The sequence below is a fragment of the Danio aesculapii genome, chromosome 16, assembly GCF_903798145.1.
Source record: "Danio aesculapii chromosome 16, fDanAes4.1, whole genome shotgun sequence".
Classification (NCBI taxonomy): Eukaryota; Metazoa; Chordata; class Actinopteri; order Cypriniformes; family Danionidae; genus Danio; species Danio aesculapii.
The window spans coordinates 24294354-24307613 of record NC_079450.1 but is presented as its reverse complement, the minus strand read 5'-3'; the positions used below and the strand labels follow the sequence as shown (position 1 = coordinate 24307613).

Genomic DNA, 13260 nt, shown 5'->3' with positions numbered 1-13260 from the left:
TATGTGTAATTTTAGTAACCAACTTAATATTCTGAATCCATTTTTATTCTCATTTTAGTCTTCGTAATTAGTTTAATTATTTTAATTGTTACATAGCTTTGCTTCTTTAGTAGAACAAATGAATATTCAGTAGAATAAAGCAAGCGAATTTCAGTTAACCTAATGACACGTTGCCAAACATCTATTAAAAACAACAGGTTGGTGGTTGGTTGTTCTTTTGTTAAGGGTGTTTTTTGGCACTGGTTATGTTTCACCTGTTGTACAAGGAAAGAACCTCCTTTATATATTTATTCGTGGGTGGGGGAGGGGCTTGAAAAGGTGGTGCATGTGTGTTTTCTCTTTTTACTTTTCTGAAGCTCTAGGCATTATAAGTGATGATGTGTACGTGCACACCTGTCAGTCGCTCAAGTGAACTCAGGGAAAACATGGATTTGATGAGCTTCTTTCTCTTATTGGCTGTGCTGATGAAAGTCACAGAAGCCTCAGTTGCACAGTTCAGCCAGCCGGGAGCCTCGGCCCCTGGAAACATCATCATTGGAGGACTTTTCCCCATCCATGAGGCAGTGGTGCCAGTAAACTACACCGGCAACAACAGCATCTCAGCCCCTGAGCGTCCGGCCTGCATCAGGTGAGCGTTCATCCAGTCCTGAAAGTCAGACAATGGGGAAATGGAGTCTGATTATTATTTGTCAATAAATAATTTGTGTATTTATGTTGGAGGCTAAAGGTTTTTGATGGTATTTGTTATTAGGAGAAATAATAGACATAAAAAATATGTTTGTATGTTACAAATACTTGTTTTAATTTTGAAGATTAGTTAAATTAAGATCTAAAATTGAGATGGTCTCTGGTGGCATATTGTTCTTGGAATTTTTTGTTTAAATAGAATTAAATCATTTGAAAGTATTTAATTTTAAATAAAATGACTTACAAATGAGGAAAATGGAAAATGTACAACATGTAAATAATGACAATTCTCATTCTAAAGCCGTATACACATTTTAAAAGTATATAAAAGTTTATAGAATGTAAAATGGAGTAAACCAATATCTAAAATATAAAAGCCAAGAGTAGAGAGCCCCAAAAGAAACATGGTGGTGATATGTGTAGGTATATATTTAGTTTTTCTTTTTCAATGCCGTGGTTGTAGTAGGGGTTATCTGATCAGTAAAAAAGGAACATGGTGGTGAAAAACCTATTTTCATGTTTTTCAAATCACTTTTTCTCAGCTTTGGGTTCTCCTTACAGAATTTGTTCTTTTTTTTTTTTTTTTTTTTTTTAATGCATTAGAAACAATATAAACCACTATACGATAAATTTTCAGAGGAAATATTTCAAAGTTCTCAAAATTTGCAGCAACATTTGTCACCGTCACCAATAAAGTCATGTTATTGGGAGACTTAGAGCAATAAATTATATTTATATAATATATTTCATATTCCATATGTTAGAAGTTTGGCGATTGATACAATGCACAGCCCAGTTCAAACAGGCTGAATGTGCGTTGAGACACGGGTCACACACTAGACACGAAGCGCTGCACCGTGCCTAAAAGTGGGATTTATTTACTTATGCCTGGCTCTGCAGATATTGTTATTTCTGATTTTCATCTGCTTGACAACACATTTCCAACATGTGTGATCTGAGCAAAAGTGCACTGTGCAACCTACAGTGAGCAGAGAAATGTAAACGCGTAATTAAATGTAAAAAAATGTAAATAAGTTAATAAAATATGTCTATTTTGATTGTTTAATAAAAACAAAAGTGTAGACATGTTCGGGTCCCCCTAATATAATGGTAGGATAAACACTGCCAGAGAGGGAACAAGGGCAATTAGTATCTAAGGAAACAAATTAAGGAAACTTGAGGATGACACTGGGGTGTGGAAAACAATTGGGGCAAAGCATTATAAACATCAGTGTGACATGTAATTAAACTGAGGAGTTGTTTATTGTAGATATTTAAATGTAATGTCATTCGTGTTTTGCAGTAAATGCACTTGCCTTAAAGCTATACTTTATAAAGATGCTATATAAATAAATGTGACATGACATGGCGTGCCAAATTGCTGAGCTGATGCAAATTTCCACATCATGCTTATTATACATGAGAGAAAAACAAACAGCACATATTTACATATTCATCTAAGCGACACTTTCAGAAGTGTGTCTGGTTATTTTTTTATTGGTATATTAAAAAAGCTACCCAGGCATTTCAGATTAACCCCCAAATGAAGAACAGAAAAGAACTCTGAGCCTTAAGAGCTTCTTGCTCAATGCAGGGGCCATCTTAGCAAATGTTTCTATTTATTGCCCAGTGTATTGGATGAGGCATAATCATCATCCTGTATTTACTAGTAAGTCTAAGTCTACAATATGCCTACCATATTGTCTCTTGTTCCTCTATAGCTTCTACACAAAGGGTCTAAATCAAGCTCTAGCGATGATTAATGCTGTGAAAATGGCAAACAAATCCCCTATGTTGAGCAGTTTGAACATTACTCTTGGATACCGCATCTACGACACATGTTCTGATGTCACGACTGCTCTGTGGGCTGTCCATGATATCATGAGGCCGTTCTCAGAGTGTGAATCACCAGAAGATTCCCCTCAACCCATCCAGCCTATAATGGCAGTAATTGGGACCACTTCGTCCGAGATCTCAATCGCAGTTGCTCGAGATCTCAACCTTCAGATGATTCCTCAGGTAGGCCATCACAAGTTCTCCTCTAACAGTGCTCAAGTCAAAATTAGCTTGAGGTAACATGCTGCTGTCCGTTTATCTGTTGTGCAGATTAGTTACGCATCTACAGCCACGATTTTGAGTGATAAAAGTCGTTTCCCTGCTTTCATGAGGACTGTGCCCAGTGATGAGTATCAAACCTGTGCCATGGCCAAACTTCTCAAGTCCAACAAATGGACCTGGGTTGGCATTATCATTACAGATGGAGATTATGGGCGTTCTGCCTTGGAAGGTTTCATACAGCACACCCAAACAGAGGGAATTTGTATCGCCTTTAAAGCAATCCTTCCAGACTCACTAGCAGATCAACAAAAACTAAACGCAGACATCGACAACACCTTGAATATCATTGAAAACAATCCTAAGGTTAGAGTGGTGATTTCGTTTGCTAAATCCTCTCAAATGCAGTTGCTGTTTAAGGGGCTGCAGAGTAGGAACATTTCAAATGATATGGTGTGGGTTGCCAGCGATAACTGGTCGACTGCTAAACATATTCTGAATGATGGTAGCATCACTGATATCGGGAAAGTGCTGGGCTTTACCTTCAAGAGTGGAAACTTTACATCTTTTTATCAGTACCTTACGAATCTACAGTTTGAAAGTGAAGATGAGATAAAAGACTCATTTCTGAAGGAATTTTTAGAACTCAATGCAGGCAATGCTTCCAATGCAGTGCTGGAGCTGATGAAAAGCACAAATTTAGACAAGATTTTCAGCATTGAGATGGCCGTCACTGCTGTTGCTAATGCTGTGGCTAAACTATGTACAGAAAGACAATGTGAGGATTCTACAGATATCCATCCTTGGGAGGTAACATTTTACCATAATATGACACACTTTCTGCCTGATTTTATTTTGGCCTCATCACAATTAGCATCCTTAAAGTCGCTGTATATTTTCTGTTTCAGCTCCTTACAAAGCTGCGGAGCATCACTTTTGAGAATGGAGGAGAAATGTACAAATTTGATGAGAATGGTGACATTAATTTGGGTTATGATCTATTCCTATGGGAAGGAGATCAATCTGACATACATGCTAATGACATAATAGCAGAATATGATCCAACCAAAAGTGGATTCCTCTACATGCACAATGATCTGAGTGAAATTGAGGTAATGCATACTCTGTTTTATCCATATATTTTCTAATAAAATAGTTTTTTGTTATATTTACCAGCTAAAATGTTACAATGCCCAGCTTTTGTATGTGTCATTACATTAACATTAAAGGGTAATGCCAGTTTTACTCACACTCGTAGAGGCAGAACACCACAAATACGTTAAAATTTTAATATTTCCATTTAATCTTATATTTCTATAAATCATTTATAAATCTTATATTACACCCTTTAGGGGACATGGTGCCTCAAAATGCTACTGTACGACTGGTATACCATGTAGAATGTCTTGTTGCATTTCACTGTTTACTTTATAAATTTTTAGTGCACAAACCCCAAATTTTTAACAACAGTCTTTCTCAGCACTGTATATTCCTTTTTAAATAGCATAGCTTTCCTTAAAGCAATCTTCAACTTGTTTCTTCTCAGAAAGTGGTCTCTAAGTGTTCAAACAGCTGTCAGCCAGGCCAGTACAAGAAAACAGCAGAGGGTCAGCACACGTGCTGTTATGAGTGCCTCACCTGTGTGGAAAACCATTATTCCAACATACCAGGCAAGTTTCTTGCTGACACTTTATCACAAAAATATGCTCAGATTTGCAAATAAATGTTTTAGTTCATGAACAAAAATGTGGGTTGTTTCTTGTCATTGGTGTAGCATTGCTCACAAAGAAGTAACTGTCTAATGACGCAGCTTTCTGTTGGACAACTGTTAGCAAATTTGAGTAAAATCTGCTCGTAGTTTAAATTCATCATTTACTCACTGTAGTGTTTTTTAAACCAATAAGAAAATTGTTCAACTTTGGGGAAAAAAATGAAGTCATATTTTTAATGAAATCTAAGAAACCTCTGTCCGGCTGTTGTCTAAAAGTCTGTTTGCCTAAATCTCAATACATTTGCAAAGCGATCACAAAAAAAGATCAATATGAATTGAGCGGTTAAATCTGAGTCCTCTGAAGAAACATCCCTTCATTTGAAGAACAGATTTAATTTGGATAAAAGGACTTGGATTTGGATTAAACCGATTCATAAGGATTTATTTCTTCAGCTTTATGAATAATTTGAAGCATCAGAGTTCAAGGTGGATAGACTTTCTGTGGAAAGACAGAAACCTCAGAATTCACTATAAATATCATAATTTTTGTTTTGAAGATTGAAAAAAAAAGTCTTATTTTAGTTTATAATGAAAGAATTCATCTTTTTAATCTTCATTTTCAAATCAAATGCAATGTTTTTCAATTTCAGATGCTGATGAATGTTCCCCATGTGACAGTGAGAGCATGTGGTCATTGTCCAACAGCACTGAATGTCATCCCAAGGTTTTTGAATACTTTGATTGGAACAGCGGCTTTGCTATTGTCCTGCTGATACTGGCTGCCTTCGGCGTCCTTCTCCTCTTCTTCATATCCGCACTATTCTTCTGGCAAAGAAACTCTCCGGTGGTCAAGGCTGCAGGCGGGCCGCTTTGTCATCTGATCCTTGTCTCCCTGCTGGGCAGTTTTATCAGTGTCGTTTTCTTTGTTGGAGAGCCGAGCGATCTGACATGCAGGGCAAGGCAGGTTATCTTCGGCTTCAGCTTCACGCTGTGCGTCTCATGCATCCTGGTCAAGTCCTTAAAAATCCTGCTGGCATTCGAGATGAACTTTGAGCTGAAGGAGCTTCTCTGTGTGCTCTATAGGCCATATATGATTGTCAGCGTCGGCATGGGGGTACAGATCATCATTTGCACTGTTTGGCTGACCTTGTACAAGCCGTTTAAAGACAAAGAGGTGCAGACCGAATCCATTCTGCTTGAATGTAATGAGGGATTCTATGTGATGTTTTGGTTAATGCTGGGATATATAGCTTTGTTGGCTTTGTTCTGCTTCACGTTCGCATATATAGGCAGAAAACTACCTCAGAATTACAACGAAGCCAAGTTCATCACTTTCAGCATGGTCATCTGCCTCATGGCGTGGATTATCTTCATCCCGATTCATGTCACCACCAGTGGCAAATACGTGCCGGCTGTGGAAATGGTTGTTATTCTTATTTCAAACTATGGAATCCTGAGCTGTCACTTTTTGCCTAAATCTTACATAATTCTTTTCAAAAAGGAGCACAATACTAAAGACGCATTCATGAAGAATGTTTATGAATATGCAAGAAAGAGCGCGGAGAACATCAAGGGCTTGCCTGGGACTGAGCCGCAATTTAAACAAGAGAATTCTGTCTACACAATATCCAATCTGTCATTCGTGCCTGAAGAGAAATATTAATAATAAATACCATGACTTAAAATGGTACTTATTTGATGCCAGAATTCAATATCGGGAGTCAATGCAATAATTTTGCTAACAGTATGTCTTTGTTTAACTTGAATATATATTTTTTTTAAATCTATGATGAAATGATATGATTACTCTGACTGATGATTAAAATTTAATTGTGGAAAGCTTAATGTTTTTGTGTATATGTTGGAAAATATATATACCATGTATAAATTTTCAGTCTCTTTGTAATTGCTTTTCAAATTTGCTGTCAATATATAAAGCATAGGTCTCAAACTCAATTCCTGGAGGTCCGCAGCTCTGCAGAGTTTTGCTCCAACCCTAATCAAACACAACTGATCCAAATAATCAAGGTGTTCAAGACTTTTCACCTTATTCTTCACGTACGACCGGGCGCAGCCATTTGAAACTTTTTGGCTCGAGACTTCAGGTCTCATTCACTTCCATTCATTTTAGAGGTTAAAAACAGCTCGTTCTGCTGCTTGATGTTGCAAACTGATATTTTCTCATGATATTATTCTACTTTTTATGTATAGTCATGCACAGACTTGTTTGTACAGCAAGTAGTTTTACTGTTTTCTGCCGATTATTATTTCTAGTCATTTCTCCCAAAGGCGACTGAATCGGAAGTTTTAAAACAATCGTAAAAACGAGCGCACTTCCGCATTTTAGAATAAGGTCAATAGAGACTATTAAGCAGGTGAGTTGGAGGTGGTTGGAGGTAAACTGTGCAGAGCTGCGGCCCTCCAAGAATTGAGATTGAAACCATTGATATAAAGTAAAGATTTCTACAAATCTACATATAAAACAATACATACAACTTTTCCCACCTTGATTCTCTTCAATAAATGTTTTCATTTATTACATTTGATTTTCAGTATACCATACTGATTTTCAGTATACCATCATTAAACTAACAATAAATCGAAAGAATTTAAATAAACTTTCAAACCTGATTAATAGCATTATTTCATTTACATTTTTTTAATCATAGTAAACTGTTTCCTTATAATAAATACTGTTAAATATTAAACTTCATCAGTAGAAATAAACAATAATCTAGAATAATAATTAATATAAACTTATTGTTTATTTTCTATTGTTTTGTTTATTAACTAACACTTTCAATTTCCATATATCAACAATAATCTCATAGAGAAGATTGTTTACTTAAAATGAATTTTCAGGAAGCTGGCACCAATCTTATGACTCTACAGACATCATCATCATCATCATCATCATCCATATCCATTCCAGAATGAAACTATCCTTTTTTGTTTCCATTTTTCCCCTGCTCTCTTTCGTGTAACAGACTCTCTTGGCTGGAGGCCTCAACATCACTGATACTATGACATAAATTAGAGACCGCGAGAGTGCCAGAAGCTTTGACTGATTCTGTAACATTTAGATCAGCCCCAAACTCTCACCTCAGACAGGGAAATGGGTGATGTTGCAATCTATTTTCTACAGTCATCTAAACTGTAAGTAACTGCAGTCATTTAGCTCAATTTTAATGTAGATTTAAAGATATAATTTGGGCATGTTTTTTCATATTTGTATGTTTTTCTCTAGTTTTGTTCAAATGTTAAATGCTTTCATTTTATCTTTCACTCCAGCAAAATATTACAAGCATCAGTATCATATGTCTGTTTAAGAAAATCTGTTTAAGAAACTTGAAATGTGAGGTATGAATGCAAATACCCAAGGCCCATAAACTGACGTTTTCAACCATGTGATTTAAAATGGGAGAATGAATCGGTTCTTTATTGTCACTCGTGTAAAACTTCATTCAGAAAAACCACCAAAGCAGACGGTGGAGCGATTGTTGCCAGTGGCATGAAGTTCTCAGGTGTTGTTTCATGGCATTTCCCCTCTCTAAACTAGCATGTCCAGTTTTCATGTCACCTGAACAGACACATTTCCAGCTCAACGAGAAAAAAAAACATATACTCAGCTTTTTAGATCTTACCTTTAGATCTTAACTCTGGCTGATGATATTAGGAGATAAAACTGCTGATTCTCTTGTCAAATATTTGTTGAGGTGATTGAAATGACTCACCTTGATTATGTGAAATGAAAGGAATTTAAACAGCCAAATAAGGTCATAGAAACCAAGACACAAGGACAGTGAGCTTGTCAAATACTGATGATACTGTTTTTTTAAAGGCTTAAACTTGGAAAAATATATACATTTTAAGTAATAAAATGTATCCTTTTTTATATCAGCTATAAAAATGGCTGGATAATTAAAAGAAAATTACACATGATGTCTGTCATCCCTAAATATATTCATGACTTAAGGATTAAGATTTATATCTAATAAAATAATGCTAATTAAAATGTACAAAATATATTTTTATTCATTTTCTTTTTGGCTTGGTCCCTTTATTAATCTAGGGTCACCACAGCGGAATGAACCGCCAACTTATACAGCATATGTTTTACACATTCCAGCTGCAACCCACCACTGGGAAACATCCATACACACTCATACACTACGGTCAATTTAGCTTATTCAATTTACCTATAGCGCATGTCTTTTGACTGTGGGGGAAACCGGAGCACCCGGAGGTATGCAAACATGCAAACTCCACACAGAAATGCAACTGACCCAGCCGAGGCTTGAACCAGTGACCTTCTTACTGTGAGGCAATCGTGCTTTCCACTGCGCCACCGTGATGCCATACATTTTTAAATATAATTTTAATAATATTAAAAGCAAGTGTCTGCTATAATGTTTCAAATAACTTCAACATTCAGCATATACTAAAAAAACTAAAGTATATGCAATGATACAAAGCCTTAGAATGTTTTTAGTTATTAAAACACAAGCTGCCAAATAGGTTAATCCTGCTAGATTGAATGAAGTATATAAAATTATATTTATTTATTTAATATTTTGCTCCTGTGATCCTCCATCTTTTAGTTAAGTCCTTAATTCTGTTTTGTTAAATGATTATTGTTCTAAACATCCCTGACAAGACTGTTTGGTAACTATTGTTACAGCGAATGACCCTTTAGTGAATGTCTTCTATAATTCACTGTAAAAAAATTATGTTTTACTTTTAGTTCTAGAACTGAATTGACCTGGTCTATCCAGACCTTGTTTCCATTAACCTCTTTGTATTTGTAATGATCAAATAACCATAAATCATTAAAAACTCTCTAAATCATTATAAACAAGTTAGTAAGTGTCTACTGTTATATGTATTCATTTTATCGTAATGATTTTTGATATCTTCAACACTTCTGTTCAAGACAAAATAATCAGATGCGTTCAGCATCATCACTCTACCATTCAAATAAAATGAATGTATTAAAAAATAGCTTCTATCTCATTTATTTAATATCTTTTCTTTGCTGTGAAATTGTGGCAAGAGATCAAACGGTCAAAAGACATGTTTAGCGTTTGAAATTAAATGACATGGCTAAGTTGGAATATTTAGAGAGCTATGCTAAAATTATGCAGTGTTATTTTAATATGGGAAATTTAAGGCACCTTGAGAAAAGATAACTGAATCTAGGTTAGTATTTCTGACCTCACTGCAATCCCTAATGTTGTATATTAGTTGTATATTAGTAGTATATTATTTCATATGAATATGGTTGGTTTAGGGGTGTTTTTTTTTTGGATAAGAAATTGAATATGAAATTTTATGAATTTGTATGAGCTACCCACTTTTCCACCAATGCATAATAGTTGCATTTTCTTGTGAGATCAATCGATTCCAGTTCAGTTTGAGTAATTTGAGTCCACTTTGAAGAAACCTAGAAGCGAATACCCCTAAAGCCAAGCATTTTTATAAAGTAACCTGCACCCTGATATTACCCTGCCTTTTTCTTTATTTTTTAAAAAACTTGCTGAACATTTCATTAGACATGTTGTTGAACACTCTAAAAATATCTATTCTTGCTGCTTGTTTAAAATACAACTTATATAAATTGAGCTGAATCAATACAATTCTTGTTTTTTTGGGGACAACTTAATTGTTTAATGTTCAATCAACTTAAATTTGTAAAAACAATTAAGTTAACTTAATTAATTTGTGTTAGAACAGCATGAAGGAATTGTGTGGAACCCAGCGTTTTTTTACAGTGAAGATGGCTAGGGGGGTTTGTTTCTATACACGGGCTAGCAGTTGGCATTTTGTACAAGTCGGTTAAGGATTTTTGCACACCGGACTCATAAAACTATTATTTTCTGACTTTTGCAATGCCATTTATCACTGCCATAAACGCCATTGTCTGACATATCATCTACACTGGAAAAAGGCAAACCTGTATATTTGAAGGCGTTCACATACTTTTTGCTGTAGTGTGCCAGACCTAGACTTCCTGGACATGCTTTACTTGAGTACAACTGGAAAAAAGCCTCTCCTTCTGTTCTGTGGAATTAAAAAAGCAACATCATTAACAATTAAAAGTGACTCACATTTAGTCTCAGCTTTTGTTTTTATTTTTCCAGTCAGTCATACTTGCGTGCCATTCCCTCACCTGTAAACCACAACAGAAACTGATTCAGAGGACTTGAATCAAACAGCCCAGGTCGTGACGTCGATTATAAATGTATTGCTTTCATGGTTTAGGTCCCATGGAAATAGTTTACAACATTTTGCATAAACAAATATTGTGTTTCAGTCTGTCATATATTCTCATTAAAACACTGTTTACAATTGCATTGCCGTTTCTATAGTAGCTTGTTTTAACTGAAATCTTTTAGCTGAAGGATGGAACTTTGATTAACTTATTGTAATTTGTGTCATTATTCTAATGGATATTGAATTATAATAAATGCTAAATTAACGTCATCATTTCAGTAACATACTTATATTTCAATAAAAAAAAATCCATGACATGACAGAAAGTGGAAGTTCCTATAAGTGTGACATTCATTATCGGATTTAAAAGAAAAAAATTACTTTTCTCATGCGCTGTAACTTTTTTAAACAATATTTGACTTGGTTATACTTTTTTTTTTTACCCTAAAAAATAGATTTTGCTTGTTAATCTCTGTTACTGTCAATTGTTATATTCTGTCAGCATTGTAACTCTACACCAGGGGTCACCAACATGGTGCCCTCCCAGGTCGCCCGGGAGGATCACATGAGTTGCCTGTGGGCCTGTTCTAAAAATAGCTCACTATCGCCACTTACCAGTAAGCTTCATCTAATATTTTTTGTTGCTATTATTTTTAAATCCCACTTGCATTCGTGTAAATGGGAAGGCAAAACTGTGCTTGAAGACAGGAACGGATGCAATCTCCACTCTCTCTGATGTCCATCTCGGGGCAACTACAATGGTTAGAAGAATGTGGGCTATGTTAAAAATGCTGTAGATTTGTAATTTTTTGAGAATTTCAGTAAAATCTAAAAGTTGATTAATGTTACACAATTGATAATCTGTACAAAAATATTACAACGTAGTCCATGACTTGTTAAAAATTGTTAGTGGCTAGTGAAAATATTGTAGAAGTGATCATTTGAAAATGTAAATACTTGCAGTGATTTATAGAAATAAAGTATAGCATACTGATATTTCATACTGATGTTTCCTACCTACAAATCATTGTTGACAACTATTGTGAGAAATCATTAACATGATCAGTGTCTTCACATAGATGAATATCATTAATTATTATTAATAATATATAATTAAAAGTAAAATGAGCAAATTTGTTATTTGAGAAGCGTGTATCAAACTGGTAGCCCTTCACATTAATTGGTACCCAAGAAGTAGCTCTGTTTCAAAAAGGTTGGTGACCCCTGCTCTACACCTTTCTAACAGTGTTTGAAGTTAACAGAATTGACACATTTTTACTCCATAGCATAATGCTAGGAACACAAGTCATGGATGAAAAAATTATTAAAAGACTTAAACAACCTTTGGTCAGCACTACATTTACTTTCACATTAAACATTACAGTTCAGATTTTTTTTTAAATCCTTGGGGTAAGGATGTTCTCTGGGATAGTACATTTTAATTCCTCAGATCTCAGATCAAATGACGAAAGTGACAATTATGGTAACAAAACAGGTGCAACCTTTATAACGTTTGGCACACTTTTATAAAAAATAAGTATATTTTTTTATAAAAACAAATTAAATATTAGGCCAACCAAAGTAAAACAATAATATAAAAATACAAAGCAATACGTTATGGCAAAATGGACAATATTTGGTGATTGGTGACACTTTTTTGGCTATTAACTAAGCATCTTGTAACACATTATTACAATTAACGTTACTAAGTACATAACGGATGTCAAATGGTTTGAGAAAACGTCCCCATGAGAAACCGCATTTTTATTTTAGTAACGTTAACTTAGACACGTTTTACTGCACAACGCTACTTCTCTTATTATAAGCGTCAATAAACATTAAAATTTGATGAACATACAGTGATATGAGCAAAAGACAACTTTTCAATTATATTACCTCCGCATTTGGGGAATTCCACGCTGCGCGCACGTTTAAAGACTTGACTGTAACGGCAGAGGGGCGTGGTCTCAGAGAGCTGAATGACGCAGTCGTATAAACCTTTAATATGTATAAAACGTATAAAACTTTTTTTTACAGTCTGGTAACTTAAAAAATGAAAGCATCTACCAAATAAAAAAAACTTGCAAATTTAAACCGTGTTTTCATACTTGTCGTTTTTAGTAATGTCAGAGAGCACCGTGCATGAGACCAGATAAATATTAAACATTGTTATAGTCAGTTGAACCTCATTTCAGTTGCCGGATTATTCAGTTACTGGATATGTGCCATCTTTCTAGGGCTTTTGGGAGGACAAAGGAGTCAATTTAAATCAATTTATTGTGTCTTTCTTTTGGGCAACTGTCGCCTCACAGCAAGGTCACTGGCTGGTTCGAGTCCCGGCTGGGTCAGTTGGCATTTCTGTGTGGAGATTGCATGTTCTTCCCAGGTGTTGCCAGATATAGCTGACTTTTTCCAGCCCAAACGCTGTCCAAAACTTGCCAAAACGCACAAAAACCGCCCAAAATAGCAGATAATTATTTTATTTAATCTTATTTTAAATTAAAAATTAGTTACTTTAACGGTCATATTTTTAAAAATTCAGCAACCAACTCCAGCAGTCACAGAACCACAACACAACCGGATCACGTTGAAAC

At 35.2% G+C, this 13260-nt stretch overlaps 1 protein-coding gene across 1 annotated transcript; it reads left to right on the top strand.

Annotated features, from left to right (window-relative positions):
* Positions 1-280: 280 nt before the first annotated feature.
* On the top strand, positions 281-6231 carry gprc6a (G protein-coupled receptor, class C, group 6, member A). Its single transcript, XM_056475544.1, has 6 exons — positions 281-628; positions 2409-2706; positions 2794-3552; positions 3651-3854; positions 4289-4412; positions 5104-6231. The coding sequence occupies exons 1-6, from the start codon at positions 375-377 to the stop codon at positions 6114-6116; spliced, it is 2652 nt and encodes an 883-aa protein (XP_056331519.1). The 5' UTR covers positions 281-374; the 3' UTR covers positions 6117-6231.
* The last annotated feature ends 7029 nt before the right edge of the window (positions 6232-13260 follow it).